This window comes from Thunnus maccoyii, chromosome 7, assembly GCF_910596095.1.
Source record: "Thunnus maccoyii chromosome 7, fThuMac1.1, whole genome shotgun sequence".
NCBI classification, from domain to species: domain Eukaryota; kingdom Metazoa; phylum Chordata; class Actinopteri; order Scombriformes; family Scombridae; genus Thunnus; species Thunnus maccoyii.
The window spans coordinates 8526240-8544580 of record NC_056539.1 but is presented as its reverse complement, the minus strand read 5'-3'; the positions used below and the strand labels follow the sequence as shown (position 1 = coordinate 8544580).

At 39.7% G+C, this 18341-nt stretch overlaps 2 protein-coding genes across 11 annotated transcripts in view; one reads left to right on the top strand and one right to left on the bottom strand.

Annotated features, from left to right (window-relative positions):
- The window catches only part of LOC121900313 (proteoglycan 4-like), a 676357-nt gene that overhangs the window by 543636 nt on the left and 114380 nt on the right, over nt 1-18341 (bottom strand). The window lies entirely within an intron of this gene.
- The window catches only part of fryl (furry homolog, like), a 70549-nt gene that overhangs the window by 11414 nt on the left and 40794 nt on the right, over nt 1-18341 (top strand). For 5 of the 10 annotated variants that reach the window (XM_042416501.1, XM_042416500.1, XM_042416498.1 and 2 more), the window contains exon 1: nt 3277-3299. The exons of 2 other annotated variants lie outside the window; for them this stretch is intronic. Coding sequence is in view for 3 of the 8 variants with exons in the window: in XM_042416507.1 (XP_042272441.1) it covers nt 7515-7587 (73 nt within the window). In the remaining 5 variants the exon portion in view is untranslated. Of the gene's footprint in view, nt 1-3276; nt 3300-6921; nt 7588-18341 lie in introns of those variants that run through there. 3 more of the 10 variants (XM_042416507.1, XM_042416503.1, XM_042416502.1) reach the window with 1 other exon arrangement.

Sequence of the window (18341 nt, the reverse complement as noted above, 5' to 3'; positions counted from 1 at the left end):
GGCTGGTGGCCCAGGCTTGTGTTATCTCCTGTGGAACATGTTCTAGTCGCACCCCAGATAGTGCCTGGCACTCAAACATAGCCCTGCCCACTCACAATTACATCACAACCCATGAAAAAGTGCCATGTCTGTTTGCTTTCTCGCTTCACACTGTGAGCAGACAGGTAATGTTGCAGCGTAGGAAGTTTCTCACTCTGCCATGTAAGCTAGCCACAGTACACAGCTTCTCCACTACTAGTTAGTCTAGACAAACAACTTTCGAGAACCAGACAATTAGTGTCTCCTCTTGTCTCTAAGGGCAGATCTCAGGGCTCACACATAAAGGCCCTGGCGGTGAGTGACTGTAGGTGCTACATGTAGGTAGCACCACCTGTTTGCCTGCTTGTCTGTAAATGGGGCAGCTGAGGCAGACAGGTAGTTTGTGTGGGAGAATGGCATGGCACAGGCTTTTGGACTGCGCACCAGAGTGAAAGACAGAAAAAAGTCTTGAACATGGAGTTTCTGAAGAGCCTGGTTCCAGCTGTCATCTCAGGGGAGGGGCCCATTGAACATGGGGGAGCCTTGCCCAGGGAGACGGGTCCACGGCTTCTTCGCATGAAGCGACTGGGCCTGCTAGCCATGGGACAAACAATTGAGGAGGATCCGGTAGACATGTTAATGGAGGTTGATCCGGTGATCGGCTCCTCCAGGGCAACCAGCAGTAACAAAAGCCGCCTCAAAGGTATGACTGACTCAACTGCATAACGATGCAGTAGTGATCTCTACTGATTTTTGTGTTCATTTCTGCTAATTAACTAGGCCACTTCATAGGAGCTTTTCATAGGTTTCATTTTTAGTTCAGCATATATTAAAGCTTTAACATGTTAGCAAATGTTGGCTTTACCTCTACCTCATCCCCAACCCCTTCGTGTGCACACATTAACATACACATACACTGTATACATGCACTATGTTGTTTACACGCTGAGTTGGGCAGTGGCCTCTTTTATGATTTTCATTGTTTTGACTGGCAATACTCAATATTATAGCCCGACCAATACAATTTTTGAGGCTGATACTGATACCAATATTTTGAAATTTGAAGACTCTGATCACAATTTATCAGCCAATAGGAGCTTTTTTAAAACTTGAATTTATAATATACACAACAAACTTTGATATGGATCTTTCAACCTTACTTGGCATTTCTGTACCACTGTTGCTTATTACTTAACTGCTGTCATATACACCCAGATTGATATATCTACAATAAGCTAATGTTGCCCAACATATTGGCCTAGCTCTATCCAATATATGGTAGTGGGGCTCACCCAAGTCGTCAGCGCACCTCCAAAACTCTCTGACTGTCAATACTTTAGAGAGAAGAGTCTGCTCAGCTTTGTGCTATGCTCACGTATTTAAGCATACGAATGGACAGGATGTAGAACAATGGAGACTGACTACATTGCTGCCTGCAGATGACACCACAGTTCTAGTTATATTAATGATAAGAGTCTAAGTTAATAGAAAATATCCAATATCAGCTTCAGTTACGGGAAAAAGGAGGTGTAATTAGCATAAATGGCAGCTCTGGATATGCATAGTCTAATGAGAAAGTAAAAACACAACATAATTAGAGTTGAATTACCTACACAAAATACAAAATATTTTATAATCAAAGTTTGAGCATTTTTGTAACGTTAACTTCCTTTACAACATACAGAGCAGTACTTATGTCAGGAGAAAGTGTTTGTATCAGATCACATAGGGCATGTTGCTACTGATTGATTTAACTTAAGGTAAGAAGTGATGAGGCTTGCACTGATATACATCATGTCTATCATGTATCAGCATAGTTGGCCCACCACCTCCCAAAAATGTGACTTGACAGCAGTATTTAAGAGTAGCAACTAGACCAAAATGAGTGGCAGCTGGTGCTGGAGGAGCCCTCAGTTATATGTGTGACGGTACTAACACAGTGCAATGGCTGTCAGGAGTAGACTGTCAGCTTGATTATATTAGAATTTGTTAGAATTTGTTGTGAATGTAAAACACATGTTCAGAAAATGATTAGTTTTAGGACATCGCTTTGGTTTCACTGCCCACAGATTTACTGTGAGATTTAGTCTCACCGCTCTCATTAACCCTGTTGCTAGCATCGCTATACTGACTGTATGTAACCTGTTCAGCAAATGACAAAGTTAGTAAACATCTAGCAAGCTAAAGACCCCCCTCCTTTTTTTTTCTTTTGGAGTTTGTAAAGACCAAGACATAGTTAAAATGACAGTGGATTTTGGATTTGCATTTGCATCCTGTGCTGAAATTTTATTCCCCCCTCCTATCTTTCATATAAACATCAGATTAACCATGTGATTTTTATGCATTGTGATGCACATGTCAGATAATTATTTGATTATTAACAGAGTGTCATAACACAGCTGGTGTTTTTTGCTGGATTTTTTTTGTTTATTTTTTGTTTAATGATGACATACATGCCTTGTAAGATACGAAGACCTCTGTCAAAGTTGCAGTAGGAAGCCTGTATGATATATGAAAATCTCAGTGTTGTACAGTAAGTGTGCAGTATTCTCTCTAAATTTGAACAGAAAGCTGTGATGCAGTTTATGCTTTTCTAATCCAGAACTTTTCTGTTCTAAGACATGTATAAATTGTTTTGCTAAGTTTAATGTAAGCTTAATTTGCAGTATACAACTACATTAAGTAGTAAAAAATAAGCAAAAATATAATATTGTGGGGGAAAAAAAACAAGCTAGAGTTTGTAGCAAAAGTTTAGAGTTGGTACTAAGGTATGAGCTGTGCTGACAATGGTAATCCTCTGAAGTAGGTCTACTATTGTGTCTATGGATACAGTAGTTAAAGTTTAGTAGATGTTTGTGCACATACGCATTAGGTGTGCGTGCAGGCCAGCCAGTTTGAATAAGCAGTGGGGTGATGACTTGTCATCAGTCTCTTAGTGTGGCTTTTTTGCAGTGTTACCTGTCAGAGCACGCTTGCTCCCTGTTTGCTCATGGCTAATGCATGACAGAGCTCTCCCTTCTGCTCAACTCACCTAGCCTCTAAGAATAGGACCAGGCTGGCTAAACTAACCCACTATAACAATGATAGGCTGTTTCTTGAACACACTTTGGTTTGAAGCCTTTATTAGCTTTACAAATATTTTGCCTAAGATGACTTTTCTGCAGCCTGGATTGAGCAAATTGTTTTCAAACTTTCCTTTCTTTCTTTCCAACTAGGAAACATCAGCCGTATTAGAAAAATCTCCTTTTTACATCATGCTGGTGGTGGCAAGGGCCACAATGGTGAGTTATGTAATAAAAGAAGTGATGTGATGACCACAGTAATTTGGAGAAGGAGAGACGTATAGAAATGGTACCATGGTTTGTTCATACCTCAGGATAATTTGCTCTACGTTTTAATCAGTGCTGAGTACCACTCCCTGTTGCAGAACTGGCATAGCCTCAGTTGGCTTTTAAGGTGGTGCTACTCCTCTCTTTTTGCCATTTGTCTTTCTTCGCACGCAGTGACATCACCCAGGAGCTAGATGTACAGCTGAGTTTTTGTGAAGGGTTTGATTAGGACAGTATTTGGTTAATGGGTGCAGCAGATTTCCTGTTTGTGATTTGGGAGTGTTTGGAACATGTGACTGAACATGAGTGTGCGCTGGTGGGTTGTGCTTTTGTAATGAAAGATGTGCATGTGATTTCTCTGTGAACAGTCCATAGGGTGTGTATCCAGACAGCCCGGACAAACTTATTCATCAAGTTTCTTAAATAGCTGTTAGCCAACTGTAGTGAAAGAAACCTCATAATGGTGCAGCTCATTGCAGACTGTGCACTTAGTGGGAGAATGGTGTCATAGCTGGGGAGACTAATGCTATGAGTCATTGTTGGTCCTCTGTTTTTTACTAGCTGTCCAGATAAATGCTCCTCCATAGTGAACAACTTGAAGACAGCTCATTTGAAGATGTGCTATGAATAACTTGCTGACCTTTATGTACTTATGTTAATATGAGTTTTAATTCAGATTTGCCTCGTGTTCTGCTCTCTTGTTCCATAGAGGCAATATGCTTGTGACCTAAGAATGACTCTTTGCTGAAAGGAGTTGCCTCTCTTGATTTGCTAGGCAAATCTGAGAAATGTGATTGTTCATTCTCAGCTTGAACAGAGGAGAAAGGTACTGTGGTTTGTAATAGGAGTTATTTACAAAGATAAGCCTGAAAATCTAGCCTAACAAATTTTGTGAGGTGAAAGGCTCAAAACCATAATCTGAATGTGCAGAGTTTGTCTTGACTATGGAAGTATAAAATTGCTGGTTCCTAACTCAAGGGAATGTTTGGAAGTGAGGAGCTGTGCAGGTTGTAGAGTCGTACTGCATACCCAGACTGCTGTGATGGATCTAAATGGCATGTCCTCTGCAGCCCAGGCACCACTGGGGAGGTCAGGGATTGAATTACAGCTCCTATCGATTATTGTTCCCACCACTGCCCTTCAGAGAGGCCAGGACAGGAAATACATCCTCCACCCTGTGGGCTCCTGGGAAGAACAGCTCCCTTACACTGTCTGCAGTCGGGATGACTAGCTGTCAATCACTGCTCCCACTTTGTGAATGGAACTACTCGCCTCGTTTGTGCATTTAGTTGAGATTACTTGATCAGTGAGCTCTTCTTTCCAGGAAGTCAGTTATAATGTTGCTTATTTGAAGTCCTCAATGTCAGCTCTGTTGGACAGTAGCTCAAAACACCAGTGTTCCCAGAGAGATGATGTTGTCAGTTATTCCTCTGCATTCCTTAAACAATAAAGCTGGTTTACAGAAAACAATGCCTGCAGAGGTCTCTGCATGTTTGTGTGTTAACTGGTCTGCTGATAATGGTGATTATATGAACTCTGATTCTGTTTTTGAACATAATGGATACAGATTAGCTTCTGCCAAATACTGCTTCCTTCCTTCTACTGCCCAGCTTGAGCTAAAGGCTTTAGTATACCTAAACAAGCATGCCGGTACTACAGTCAGGAGGTGGTTAGCTAAGCTGTACATAAAAACTGGAAACAGAGGATAACAGCTGATCTGGCTTTGTTCAAGGGGGGAAGGAAAAAAAGCACCTCTCACTTAACATGTCACTTCTCGTTTGTTTTATCCACACAAAAAGCAAAGTATGTTGTGGTTTTATGTGAGGTTATGTGCAGGACTATTCCTCAGCTGGGCTCAGTGACTTCCTTCTGTCTCTGCTGGTTGCCTGGCAACCTCACAGTGACGACAAGACTTCATGTCAGGCAGACATGAAAGTGGTAGTATTGACCTTCTCATCTGACTCTTGTCAAGAAAGCGACAAGAGGCACGCCCTGGTAGCTTACTGGTTAGATGCATCAAACCACAACGTGTGCAGTTCGATTCCAGCAGCACCTTTGTCGCGTGTCTTTTCCTGTCTCTATCTCCCCGCACTTCCTGCCACTTTGCAACTGTCACTTTCCAAAAAAGGCATAAAATACCAAAAAATTTATAAAAAGAAAATTAAAAGAGTGAAAATGTTGAACTATTCCTTTAATGCATTATTATTATTGTTATTCACCAGAAAACTTTTAAATGTCTCTTAATGATTGTTAAACTGCATTTAATTGTATCCAAAAAGATACTGAAGCAGATCATCAAATGAAATGGAGCGATATGTAATTGTAGCAAATGTGCAAAGGAACTGTAAAGAATCTATGATTGTTTATTACAAGCCACAGTGGAAGCCTGCATCAGGGCAGCACCAGCCAGGGCTTGACAAAGCATCTGCTTGTGTTGTTTGTTTGCAATGAGCTCTGCCTCATTTTGCATAACTTGTGTAGTGGAGGGCATGTGACAGCGGAGAGACTGAGGGCGAGAGAGAAATGAAGACTAAACTGAAATAAGACAAAGAACATTTGTCTTTTGCAGCCTTCCCAGTACTGTTCCTTCAAAATATTTTGTTAACAAACTTAATCCTGCGCTTGACTACAAATTACTTGATGTCATGCGGATCCGTTTTTAAGTCTCTGCAAGGGCAGAAAAGACTACCATCAACAAATGATTAAATTATCAGATGAATCAGGTGTGTGTGTGTATATGCGCGTCTCTGTTTCTCTCTCACACATTCACAGAAAACACAGATGGCTGTTTTCTCACTAATGCAGTGTGTAGCGAGTTTGTGTATCGTTCTGTGTGCTACTATGCCTGGTAGCTTTTGGACAGAGCAATGATGTAATGCCTATGACTCCATTGGGTGTGAGCGGTTAGTTTAGCAAACAGATGAACTGTGATTGCTATCATGACATGATTTGAGATTAGAAACTGGTAGGAAGTACTAATAATCCAATGTCATGTGTCCATGTCCCATGATTTGGTCTAGTGAAAATTTCGGAGTAAAGCTTGAGCACAGTTTACTTTGTTTTGAATATGGGGATATGTAGTTCATATAATTTAGGAATGTGATATTTTTATTTCTTAGGGTCGGAGATGGGAGTAGGACTACTAGTTGTGGTGCGTGCACCCTCATGTTCAGTTTATCCTCCCTTTTCTTTCTCTCTTCTATCCTCCCATTCTTTCCTTTCCCTCCTACTGCAGTCAGGGATGACGCATCAGTATTGCCGTGGAGCTTACAGGAAGTGTCGTCTTGATAGGCCAGTGGAGAGGCAGCACAGTAGCAGCTCTGACATGCGTATGCATTGCTGAACCACAGCCAGGGAACATTCGCAGCATTTTGATGACATCACCCACCCCCACACTCTGCTCCCGCCTCCCTCTGTTTGCTGTTGAAACAAGCTCTCTCTCACTCAGAGAGAAAAGAGCAGGCATCAGTAAAAGAACAAGAGCTAGCTCGGAAGAGGAGGGGCTGCTCGCGAGCGAATGGAGAGGGAGAGAGCTCTGGGGGGAGGCGGAGGGTGGCTGACAGTGCTAGCGGGCTAGGACTGGCACACACACATACACACACACACACACATACACACACACACACAGGAAGAGAGGAGGAGAGGGAATATTGCCGTGCATTGTTAAGACTTTTAGCGTGTACTGTTCTGCTGCTGTTTTCTTCCTATCAGGAGCAAAAGTTCTCACCCAGTTTTGTCCTTCGCCTTTCTGGATTTTTCTGTGCTGAAATGGGGATGAGGGACTCTGTGGATTGGCAAGTGGGCAGCGGGCGCTGGGGTGGAATACTTCTCTAGCCAGGCAATGCTCTCTCTCCTCTTCTCCCAGAGCAGTTTCACTCTTCACTGAACTAGGTGGCAGAGGAAACAAACCGGTAGCACTTCTTGGGTCTCTTTCCTCAGCGACTGCTCACACTCGGTCAGGATGCTGCCTTTTTAACTAGCACCTGTGGAGGGTAGTGCTCAGTTCCAGTCAGGGGAGTGGAGCTGCAAGTGTGAGAGGCGTTAAAGATTTTTTTTGAAGGTGTTTATTTTCGAGACGAGTGGAATGTTTGGGTTTCGTGAAATGAAAGTGACAGGAGCTCTGTAAAATTTGTGCCTTCTGGTGAAGCCTAACTTTTGAGAGCCGCCATGCTGAGCCTGCAGGATTCGGTCTTCTTTGAGATCAGCATCAAATCTCTGCTCAAGTCTTGGAGTAGCAGCTGTGAGTACCTTGCCAAGCTTGCACACATGTTTACATACCACCAGACTTATCTACCACACACAGTCAGCAGGGCCGTGCAGCACTGTACATACTTGCATGCAATCCATGCTTTGAGCTTTCCTATCTCCTACCTGTATATGAAAAGTGGTTATTAATGCAGTTGTCAGGATGACGGATTATGTTTAGTCCAGGTTTAGTCAGGCTTGTTTGATGTGTATGCAGGTGGCAGCAGTTAACCTCTTCCTTCAGCAGAGTCAGTCCTCCTCCCCCCTGTTTATCATCGTTCTGCTGGCCCCTGGTTGTCCCATAGATAATGTTTCTATTGATACTACTGATACATAACAGATTACTTACAGGTGGACTTGAAGTATGTAGTCTCTCTGTTGTTCTTATGGTACTGCCTGCTTTCATTACTGTTTACATCTTGGTCAACTTTTTTTTAAAATTTTACCACCCAAATCTCTCTTGTCTCTTGTTTCCCTCAGCAGCACTCAATGCAATCTTCATCCCTCCTTTTTTTTCCTCCTACTTTTATAACCCTCTTCTCCCTTCCCTCTGGGGCAGCTAATGTTTCCCTACTATTGATCTGTCTTCTGCTTCCCTCCTATTATTAGCTGCCCATACAGCCCATTACATCAGAAATCCAAAAGGCACTAGCTCTTCATTCTCACTGAAATGTATTGATGGATATAGGTGTATGGCAAACGGCCGTTTGAATTGTCCAGCTGCTGTTGCTGATTCATCACTCCAGTTTTACCTGCATTAATGTTAGAAACTTTAAAGTATTGCTTTATATTTCCTGAAACATGTACGTAACCCTGTGTCTCATGCAACTTGACCATACATGCTGTTCATGACTCATTTTCAGTACAGTTTTTAAGAATAACTTGCTATAGGTTTCAAATGCTGTGGGGCTACGATTGTGTTTACATTTAGATGGTGGCTTTCATGGTACTTCATGGTGTGAAGTGTGTGTCCAGTTTGATAAATCTCACTTTCCACAAAGCTGTTTGACTGCACAGAGAACAGCACATAGCCTACAATACATAGATTTGCTGTGATTGCAGAACCTCAGCCACACAGTGAGCCATTCTTGTCCGAAAGAGGAATGTTTGGTGTGCCTTTTATGAGGGATCACCCGTTTGTCACTCCTCACCTGAGTTGTGGTGTTTGTGTTAAAATTAAAGGGGAATTTATATTTGGGGGCCGGTTCCTTTTTATTGTGATCACAGGATCAAGTAGGTGTTGACAACATGGATTAAGTTCTCTATCACAGTATATTTAATTTTATGTCACAATATCAATATACTGTATTTCATGATATAGTTACTTTTATGGCAAATTAAACAAGTCAAGATACTTCATTACATTGATTAAGAAATCATAACCATAAAAAAATCCAATATTGCCATAAAACATATGCTATAAACAGTATCGTCACAGTCGACATCATCTTGTCCTAGAGGGCCAAGCAAGGGAAAGGTTGTCAGTTCAGAGTACAGACCAGACTGACTGATCATATCTTTTGTATTATAGATGCTAATGAGAGCTTCACATTAGCTTTCCTCTGTTTGACTCTCTATCTTTCTCTTACACACACACACACACACACACACACACACACACACAGGCTGATAGTGGTTGGGAACATATCCTACAAGTTTGTTCTAGATATGGAAGTTTTGAAGTTTGGTCTAGATATGCGCGGCATGGTAACTAAAAGTGACTTCACCATGTTTGGATTTTGATTTGGAAACAATCAGCAGACCAGTGCTGATCCGAGCAGGTGAGATCACCGATTTAATTTAGTCCTAAACCTTTTATTTGTTTATACACATGTATCTGTTCTTTGTCAGTACTTAGAGAAGTGGACTGATGTGATCAGCTTCAGTGTTTTTTTGTATACAAAGATTTTTATCATTCACATTGCCAAGTAATTTATAATTAATTGATAAATCAAAAATTGGTCCCTGATGTAATGGTAGGTAGGTATGGTTGGGAATGTGACGATATATATACCAATAGATGGTAGATTTGGCATCCCATACAGATTGTGATTCATGGTTTATGGATGTAGCTATCTTGTAATATCCAGGGTTTCCCACAGCATACTACAGAAAAGGCAGATCACCTTGCCTGAAATAAAACGCCTCAACCAACACTAGGAGAAATTACTAAGCATGGAAAATGAGCAGAGGTGCTACATCACGCAGCAAAGGCCGTATATTCAAGGAGTGAGATGACCATTTAGACCATGTTCTGGTAATGGAAAGATAGAAATATCAGCGTCATCACCATAATAACAAATGTTGTTGTTTGTCATAATTTGAGCTAATGGGAGCACGTAGTGGTGTGGATTGATCTCTGGCAACTCTAATTTATTTTTGTTTGCCGTGATTCACTATTGCCAGTAGACATGATGTAGTCCCAATCTCTTAAGAAAGACTTAGTATTGTGCCAAAAACTCCACCAGTTTTCTAATGTCTAGCAGTGGACTGTTCAACAGTGTTGAATGCAGCATTCCCCATGATGAACATGCCATAGTTCACTCAATAATGAGTAGTAAATTGAAATTTCAGGACACAGATCATCATTTTGTGCCATCCCTGTCAGGTACAGTGTCACATAATTGTAATCAACACAAACATCAAATGTGAAGCATTGCGGGATATAGTAGTGATGTAAGTAGTGTACATTCTGTGAACACTACATTCTTTGTTCCATTGTGGGGATTTTTAGGATTTTAGGGAAAATATATGGGACATTTTCTGTATGCCACACTTAAATAGAATGGGGAAGGATGAGTACAGTACACTTGCTAGGAAATGGGGAGTGGTGTGACAGACATAACCTCAGATAGCAGAGTTATCTGTAGAAAATTTGTCATCAAGCAGTTAAAATAAGCACAACAGATTGATGATCTTAGATATTGTACATTTCAAGGGTTTTCTATATTAATAAGGTTATTTCTAGTCGATTATAGAGATGATGAAGCATTTATATTTACCATGAATTTACCAGCAGTTGAACTTCGTCAATGAAAAATAAAGCAAATTCACTGCAAGACTCGATGAAGAGGAGATTGGGGGCTATTGGCACTTGAAAAATAATTAGCATATTAACTGTGGCACATAATATGTGAACAGTATAATTTTTGGTTACAACTTTAAAAAGAAAACACTTATTTTTTTTAGCTCAGTAGTTAGGACTGTCACCACAGAAACCTCAAAAATGTGTCTGGTTTTATGCTTTTCTGTGTTGACGTTTGCTCTCTCCCTGTCTCTACTTTTCCTCACACGATCCAAAAATATGCAGGTTTGGCAAATAGGAAACATTAATTGCCCATAGGTGTGAAATATGAGTGTGAATGTATGTGTCTATATTTTGCTCTGTGATAGACTGCTAACCTGCCTAGAGTGTACCCTGCTCCTCATCTAGTGTGCACTGGAATAGACTCAACCCCCATGACCCTAAACAGGATATGGATTTACAAAATTGTGAACAATACTGTAACAGATATTTATTTATAATATCTAGTAATGAAACATAGCAACCATTGTCTAGAACTCGTCAACTATTGCTCCCCCCGAAAAAAAAACATGGAGGACCAGTATGCATTCCAGGACAGTCTTTATTATCTCCCTCTGGGCAAGAATAACTGCAAAAATAATGTAAAACATAAACATGTTGTACTCTGTATCCCTAAAACATCTGATACCTACCGAAAAGGGCCTATGTACATCATTACTGTTAATTAACCTTCCCAACACCCAAATCTAGATCTTGGATTACTTTTATTTTTCAAAACAATGTTTTAAGTCAGCAGGAGCACATAGTATTAAATGTTTCCTGTTTGCTTAGCAGTAAAACCTTCACCTGTTAAGTAAATTGCTTTCTTCCAATAGCCCCTCTTTGTAATTACTACCCCCCTCTCCCCTCTCTCCCCTCTCTCCCCTCTCTCCCTTCTCTCCCCTCTCTCACATATCCTATGCTGCTTGCCAGTTCGTCATTGGGCCTCTCAAACAAAGAGGACCTAATTTCAGAGACCCTTTCTATGCTGTCCTGCTACAACTTCCATCCACGTACTCTCTCTTTGTGATACTCCCCCCCCCATGTTATAATGAATACAGAAAATGTTGTTGAATGTGTAACTGTTGTTTTCTTTATCCTAAGGTATAGAGCAGATCTTAGACATAAGTCAGAACACCCAGTAATATATTTAGCAATTAATACTTAGAGTGAGGTCACAGTTTGGCACTTTTACTGTTAAATCCATTTTTGAGTCATGACAGAGCATACATGTTGGTTTCTCAATCTACCCCTATGTTGTGCTGAGGTTTCAGGTCCTCATCGGCTTTGGGTAACAGATTGATTTTGTTGGGTATCTTTTAGGTTCTTTTTAGTTGGAAGTAGTAATGATGAAGAGTAAACCAGTAGTAACTCGTCAGAGTCTGAGCATGTTGAGACACAATAGCACAATTGGCACTGCCACACCACATAAACATTGGCAGTGACTCTTTTGTCTCTCACTAAAAAAAAATGGACGCACTCATGGCCCTGCATTCCAACTGTATGTGTATTTGTGCTGTTGTTTCTGGTTGTCCTGACAGGGGAAGTGAGCAGGCGTTTGGGAGGGCTTTATTGAAACTGTGACAAGGTGGAGTCACTGCTCTAATAGTTGTATAATCCTGCGGGGTGCTCTGTTTCTTAAGTGCAACCATGGAAGTCTGGCAGAGAGGAGCTTGTAGGCCTCTCGCAACAAAACATGATAAGCATTTTCTTACACAGCAGTTAAGCAGTAGCTTATCAGTTCTTTTTATCAGAAGTATAGTTGCAGTGCTGTCCACCTTTTAGGCCAAGTTGTTCTGAATCTCTCAGATACCAGTGTTTTTCATGTGCAGAGGATTTCATGTGGCTAAGGTAGACCATTAAACTGTATTTTGGCAGATGACTTGAAGGTATATAAGAAGGAAGAAAAACTCTGAGCAACTGGTAAATCAGAAAATAGTAAACCAAAGGCTTATTTCAGCACTTAAAACCCAGCTTTTTCCATTTTGAATATTGGGAATACAGCACTGATGACATCCAACAGTCTATTGCAAAATAAAATTGTATTTATCAGGAAACTTCAAATTAGGGACATAATCTTTCCAGTCAAGAGGATAGTACGGGAAATACTTGTTTTTTTACATGTTATTTGCAAAGCATGCTTGAACTTTAGTATTTAGATTTGACTTGAAAAGGAACATGGCCTAAGGGTTGATGAGTGAGTCACTAGAGTTTCAGTCAGTACAGTCCCTGGCTTAAAAAAGTGAGATGTTTGTAAGCAACCTTGCGGTATTTTTTTTTATAGTTTGCTAAGATTTGTGCAATGGGGTCAGCTTTGGAAGGGAAGTGTAGTTTGGCATGCCACAAATGACTGGCATGTCCTAGGGAGAAAGAAAGAGGGAGGGGAGGGTCAATGTAGAGTCCTGGCCCAGAAAAGGATGCCTTGCATTTTTTTCTCATTTTGTTGTTAACTGGAAAATTACAGTGTTGGGGTATTCATTTGTGTTAACCAGTCAACAATCCAGCTGGCCCGGGGCGGGAGAGAAAAGAAGGATGGAGGGGGTAGAGGACCCGGCACTGATTGGATATCAGGAGCTGGCTATGTGACATCATTGGGGGTGTTGGTAAAGCACAGTAAACAAAGAGGGAAATGCTTGAAAGGCTCTCTGTGCTGCTGGACAACATGACCACAACACAGCCAACACTTATCACGCTGCCTCTGCCACCACCCCACTTCAGTTTGCTCTATAAAAAAAAAAGTATGAATATTAATTTATGATGAATTTAATGATAAGCACTAAATTACAGTATGTTTTAGAATTTCTTTACTAAATTTTTTCTATGTTTATTTTAAAATTGAGTTTGTTTTTAAAGGGGTAGTGGTGTGTGGATGACAGCATAATTTTATTTTATGTTAATTTTTACATTTTATTGAGTTAAAGTAAAATGGTGATCAGACATTTTATAGAGCCCATCTAGGTCTTCACAAATAGTCCCTGTTATTTAACTTGAGCAGATATAATATTGGCACTTTAGGAATACAGTATAGAGTCCTTGTTTTGGTGCATCAGTTTAAGTATGATGTATTCTGACACACAAGTAAACAAAGCATTTGTTTCAAGCGTCCCATGATTAACTGGTCTCTGCTTCCCAAACTCAGTTACAGCTGCAGGCAGAAGCATTTCAGTACACAGACAACCTTTAAGTGTAACTGCAAGCTCTGTGTATAGTTGTTATGATGGCATAATTGTTTTTAATAGACTTCCCTTTTTAATTCATATTCACCTTCAAGGACACATTGAATTCATTTAAAAAGTATTTTTTTTATTTAAAAATATGCAAATTTCAACCAGGTTTTATTTACAGATTCATCAAGTAGTCTACAATTTAAAAGAGAAGCTGCTTTCTGTTCATTTAAAAGACTTCAAGTACAGTTAACATATTTACTTGGAAAGATGGACATATAATCATGATAAAAGATCTTTAACTTGGTATTCAGCAAAAATAATTGTGACTGTCCAAAATTCTACACTTCTCATTGAATTCCTGCCAGTAGTCTGTGAAATGCAACAAACTACAAAACATTGCTTGATAACTGAAATCTCATCTCTGATGTTTGGTTTGGAGTATCCAAGTAGTCTGTATACCAGACAGTCAGTATCCTATCTAGTGATTCTTCTTGATCAGTGCATAGATGTAGTATGTCACCTCCTGAAAATATTTCACATATTTTTGTCAGACAAAAATCTTTATATGCCGGGTGTGAACGTTTTTCCTCTCCTGAAAAACCTTTGTTGTACTGCAGCTCAGCTCCTCAATGGTATTCAGACTCTTCAGTATGCATGAGTGTTTCTGTGACAACCAGGAAGAAACAGAACAAGGCTTTTCCTGGGAGGGAATGAGGTAAAGGGTCAGTTTACTACTGATTGTCTACTTGGCTGGACTGGAACCATTGTGGAGTATACTGGAAGTTCTGTCCCAGCTGTAGCATAAGTCTCAAGGGCACCATTGAATGTTATGAAGCCTTTGAATAGATACAATATGAACTTGGCTGTCTGAGCATGAAACCAGACAAGTATTTCATAAGGGTAATACAGTGTTCATGATACATTTTATTTATAAATAGCAAATGATACAGAGCTGGTACTTCAGTACTTTTTTAGGTAATTGTGTTGTGTGTGTGCTTACATGTGTCTGGTAAGCCTCAGATGATTTAACAGTTACAAGGGAATGTGAGTGAATGAGGCATAATAAGCTTCACTCCTTTTCTCAACAATGTAGACACTCTTTTTTTCACTTGCATTAAAAGTTTCACACATTTGCTTCACAACATATGCTTGTATGAGATGTTAATTATTTTTATTTGGCTATGAAAAGTAAACACATGCTTCTGCAGGTAACAGTGATTCATTGTCATTAATGATTCGGCAGTTGATATCCAAGTCTGTTTGATCTTGCACATTTTTGCACATTTGATTTAGTAATTAGGCTACATGGCCAAAGATATAAAGGCAGCCTAACAAAATTCAGCCTAACATTACACCCATATGGACTTACACCTGTAGGCCGTCTCCCTTAACACCCAAGCTTAATATTTGCTTATGCTATTTGAATAGGATGACCAAATGATCTGTGCAACATGCAAATGTGCAGAGAGCTCTGGGTTCTCCTAGTGACCCGAGATGAATGTGTTTCAGGAAGCCAGTCTGCGAATGGGTCTCTGTGGACATTCAGTTTTAGTATGTTTGTTTTCTCACTACTGATCTTCAGTCCTCCCTTTTTACATCATTTTAAACTTAAGATTAAAATCTTTTTTTTAAAGGTGTTGTACAAATTGATTAACTAACCATTCCTTCTGTTTTTGGTGTGATTCAGCTGGCTCCATATGATGGTAGTATGAAAAAGAAATGAAATGCCTACTACTACTGTGTTGTAGTAACACAGCACAATTTGTTACAACACTGCCTGCAGCTGACATTTTACCTGCGAGGATTCATGTAATCCTCTCTAACCACAGTGACTAATTTACATTGGCACAAAGCATTTTCTGAAGTAAAAGAAAAGAAGAGAAATCCGGATAAACAACAAAGTTATTCTTTAAACACCATGACACTAAACTGTTATTTTACACCTTAGTTGACAGTTTTTTTTCTTTTGCATAAGAGTTGAACCAAGGACAACATGTTTATGTTGTATGCACCCAAACCCACTGATCTTTCTGTGGTCACTTTAATATCTCTTAATTTGTCACAAATTATATAGATGTGCACTCCATAAATATGTAGATGACTGCTGATGACTCTTGATGTTTTTCTTGGTACTTAATCTTGCAAATGTGCTCATATGAAATATAAATGCAGTAGGAAAAAACCGATCTGTAACATACATCTAGCAGAGGGTATGTTGTTACTTTGTGTGTTATTCACAGCTGAGAAATATGATGGGAATTTGAGCAATATCTGACAACAGTTAGATATAGTACTTGTAAATAAAAGTTTTGACGGCATTTTGGGTGCAAATTCAGGAGGCTTATCTCTGCCCGGTTACTGCACTTACAGTCAAATCAAGCGCACCTGCAGAGCAGCCACTCCAAACTAAACTGATATAACAGTTGCATGAGTCGCATGTTTTACCTGCAAGATTTGTGTTTTTAATGCCTTTGTTCATCGTTTGTGATGTGAAAACGTTAGAGAAATAAAAAGCTTGCTTCCTGGTATTAGTTCAGTTAAAAAATTCAAAAACACAGTGGAGTGTCTCTCCTGCTGGCTGCTAACAGCGCTGTCATAGCGATTTGATAGATGTTTGAAATCAATAAATCTACTGTTTTAAACAGATAAAGTTTAGCATGGTATGGAATGTTACTGTGCAATTCACTAAATCATATATCATATCATATTTTAGTGTGTCCAGTGTTTCAGCAATGATTTTATAGTCTTGATGATAACTGTTGAGAATCTTATTTAAAGGTGTAGTTTACCACCCTCATGTCTGTAGGGTAAATATAAAGCCGTGGCCACCATCCGGTTAGCTTAGCTTAGCACAAAGACTTGAAACTGCAAGCTTGGCTCTGTCCAAACCCAGGAATGGGGGGAAAACAGCTTGCCTGGTTTCTGGTCTTTATGCTAAGCTAAGCTAACCAGCTGCTGGCCGTACCTTCATATTTACCATACAGACATAAAAGTGGTGTCAGTTTTCTTATCTAACGCTCAGCAAGAAAGCAAATAAGCCTTATCAGTTTTGCAAGAACAGCAACATTGTTGAAATAGCTGGTGTGCAAATATTGACTTATTCTAGATTTAGTGATAAACACAGACCACGAGTAGGACAGCAAAATGTTTTATCACAATAATTTTTTTTATATCAGCCAATATCGATATATATATCACGATATGAATCAAGTTAATATTTTTGAACTTCGAAGATCCCTTCAACTTAAAATTGTCTTAAATGGATTCAGAATGTGAAAAATGACCAGGTATTGTATCGGCTGCAAACAGAAAATCAATTCTAAGAAAGAAATTATACAAAAAAAACTTAAATCTTCTCAGTGTTAACTCTTTGTTGTGCAACAGTATTCGAGCATTGCAGGACACTAAAAAGTACACTTACACAAACTTTGGTTTCCAAAAGTGCAATGTCAGAACACACTCTTTGTGTTTCTTTCAATTTTCAGGTCCATCACTTTCATTAGCTTCTTAATTCATGCCTTTTGCAAGAAAAAAAAGCAACAGCATGTGTTATGTCTGTGTGTCTTTTTGCTTTGTTGTCGTGTAGTGTAAAGCTAGAAAACACCATTAGGACAGTTTGTTGCTGGAGCTTTTCTCTGAGCAGCTCCTTGCTGGTTCCAGGGGACGGGTTTGCGGCTGGTTGTGACTGTAAATGCTTGCACTCAGTGTCTACTGTTGGGTGACAGTGTTTCAGGTAATGAAATAAGATGTGGTATTTCCTCTTTTAGTTGGCACGCATTTTCGGCAGACTTTACAATATATGCTCCATTCTGTTGCCAGTCAGACTTTAAATAGCCAAAATACCACCACACCACTGACGTCTTTTTGCCTCGTTTACCCACAATATCGCCTTTGTTTCCGGCTGTTGTGGCCACTGAGTTGTCACTTCCTTCATCGATACTTGATGTTTCCTCTGAAGAAGCACTCATCTCTTTCAGTGGTTTGTTCAGCTAAGCCAACCATCCTTTCTGGGTGTTTGGGCTGTTTAAAGTACTGCCATATGATTGGTTACAAATAGCTTTGTTCCTGTGATTTAATAAGCTGTGGTGCATTGTCAGGTAACGTTTCCTACTGACAGACAGTTATATAGAAGTTTCCAATTTTCTTATCGTTTTATTTTATATTGAGATGAGTGTATATATCATTTATATCGCCCAGCCCTAACCATTAGATATTAAAGCATTGTTTTGATAATTAATAACATAGCTCCAATAGGAGTTATTATGATCCTTAGGTTTGTTTTTAAGGTAGGGCTGGACAATATATGGATAATAGGCCTATATCGATATCGTGATATGAGACCAGATATTGTTTTAGATTTTGGATATCGTAATATCATGATATGGCATAAGTGTTGTCTTTTCCTGGTTTTAAATGCTGCATTACAGTAAAGTGATGTAATTTCCTGAACTTACCAGACCGTTCTAGCTATTCTATTATTTGCCTTTACCCACTTAGTCATTATACCCACATTACTGA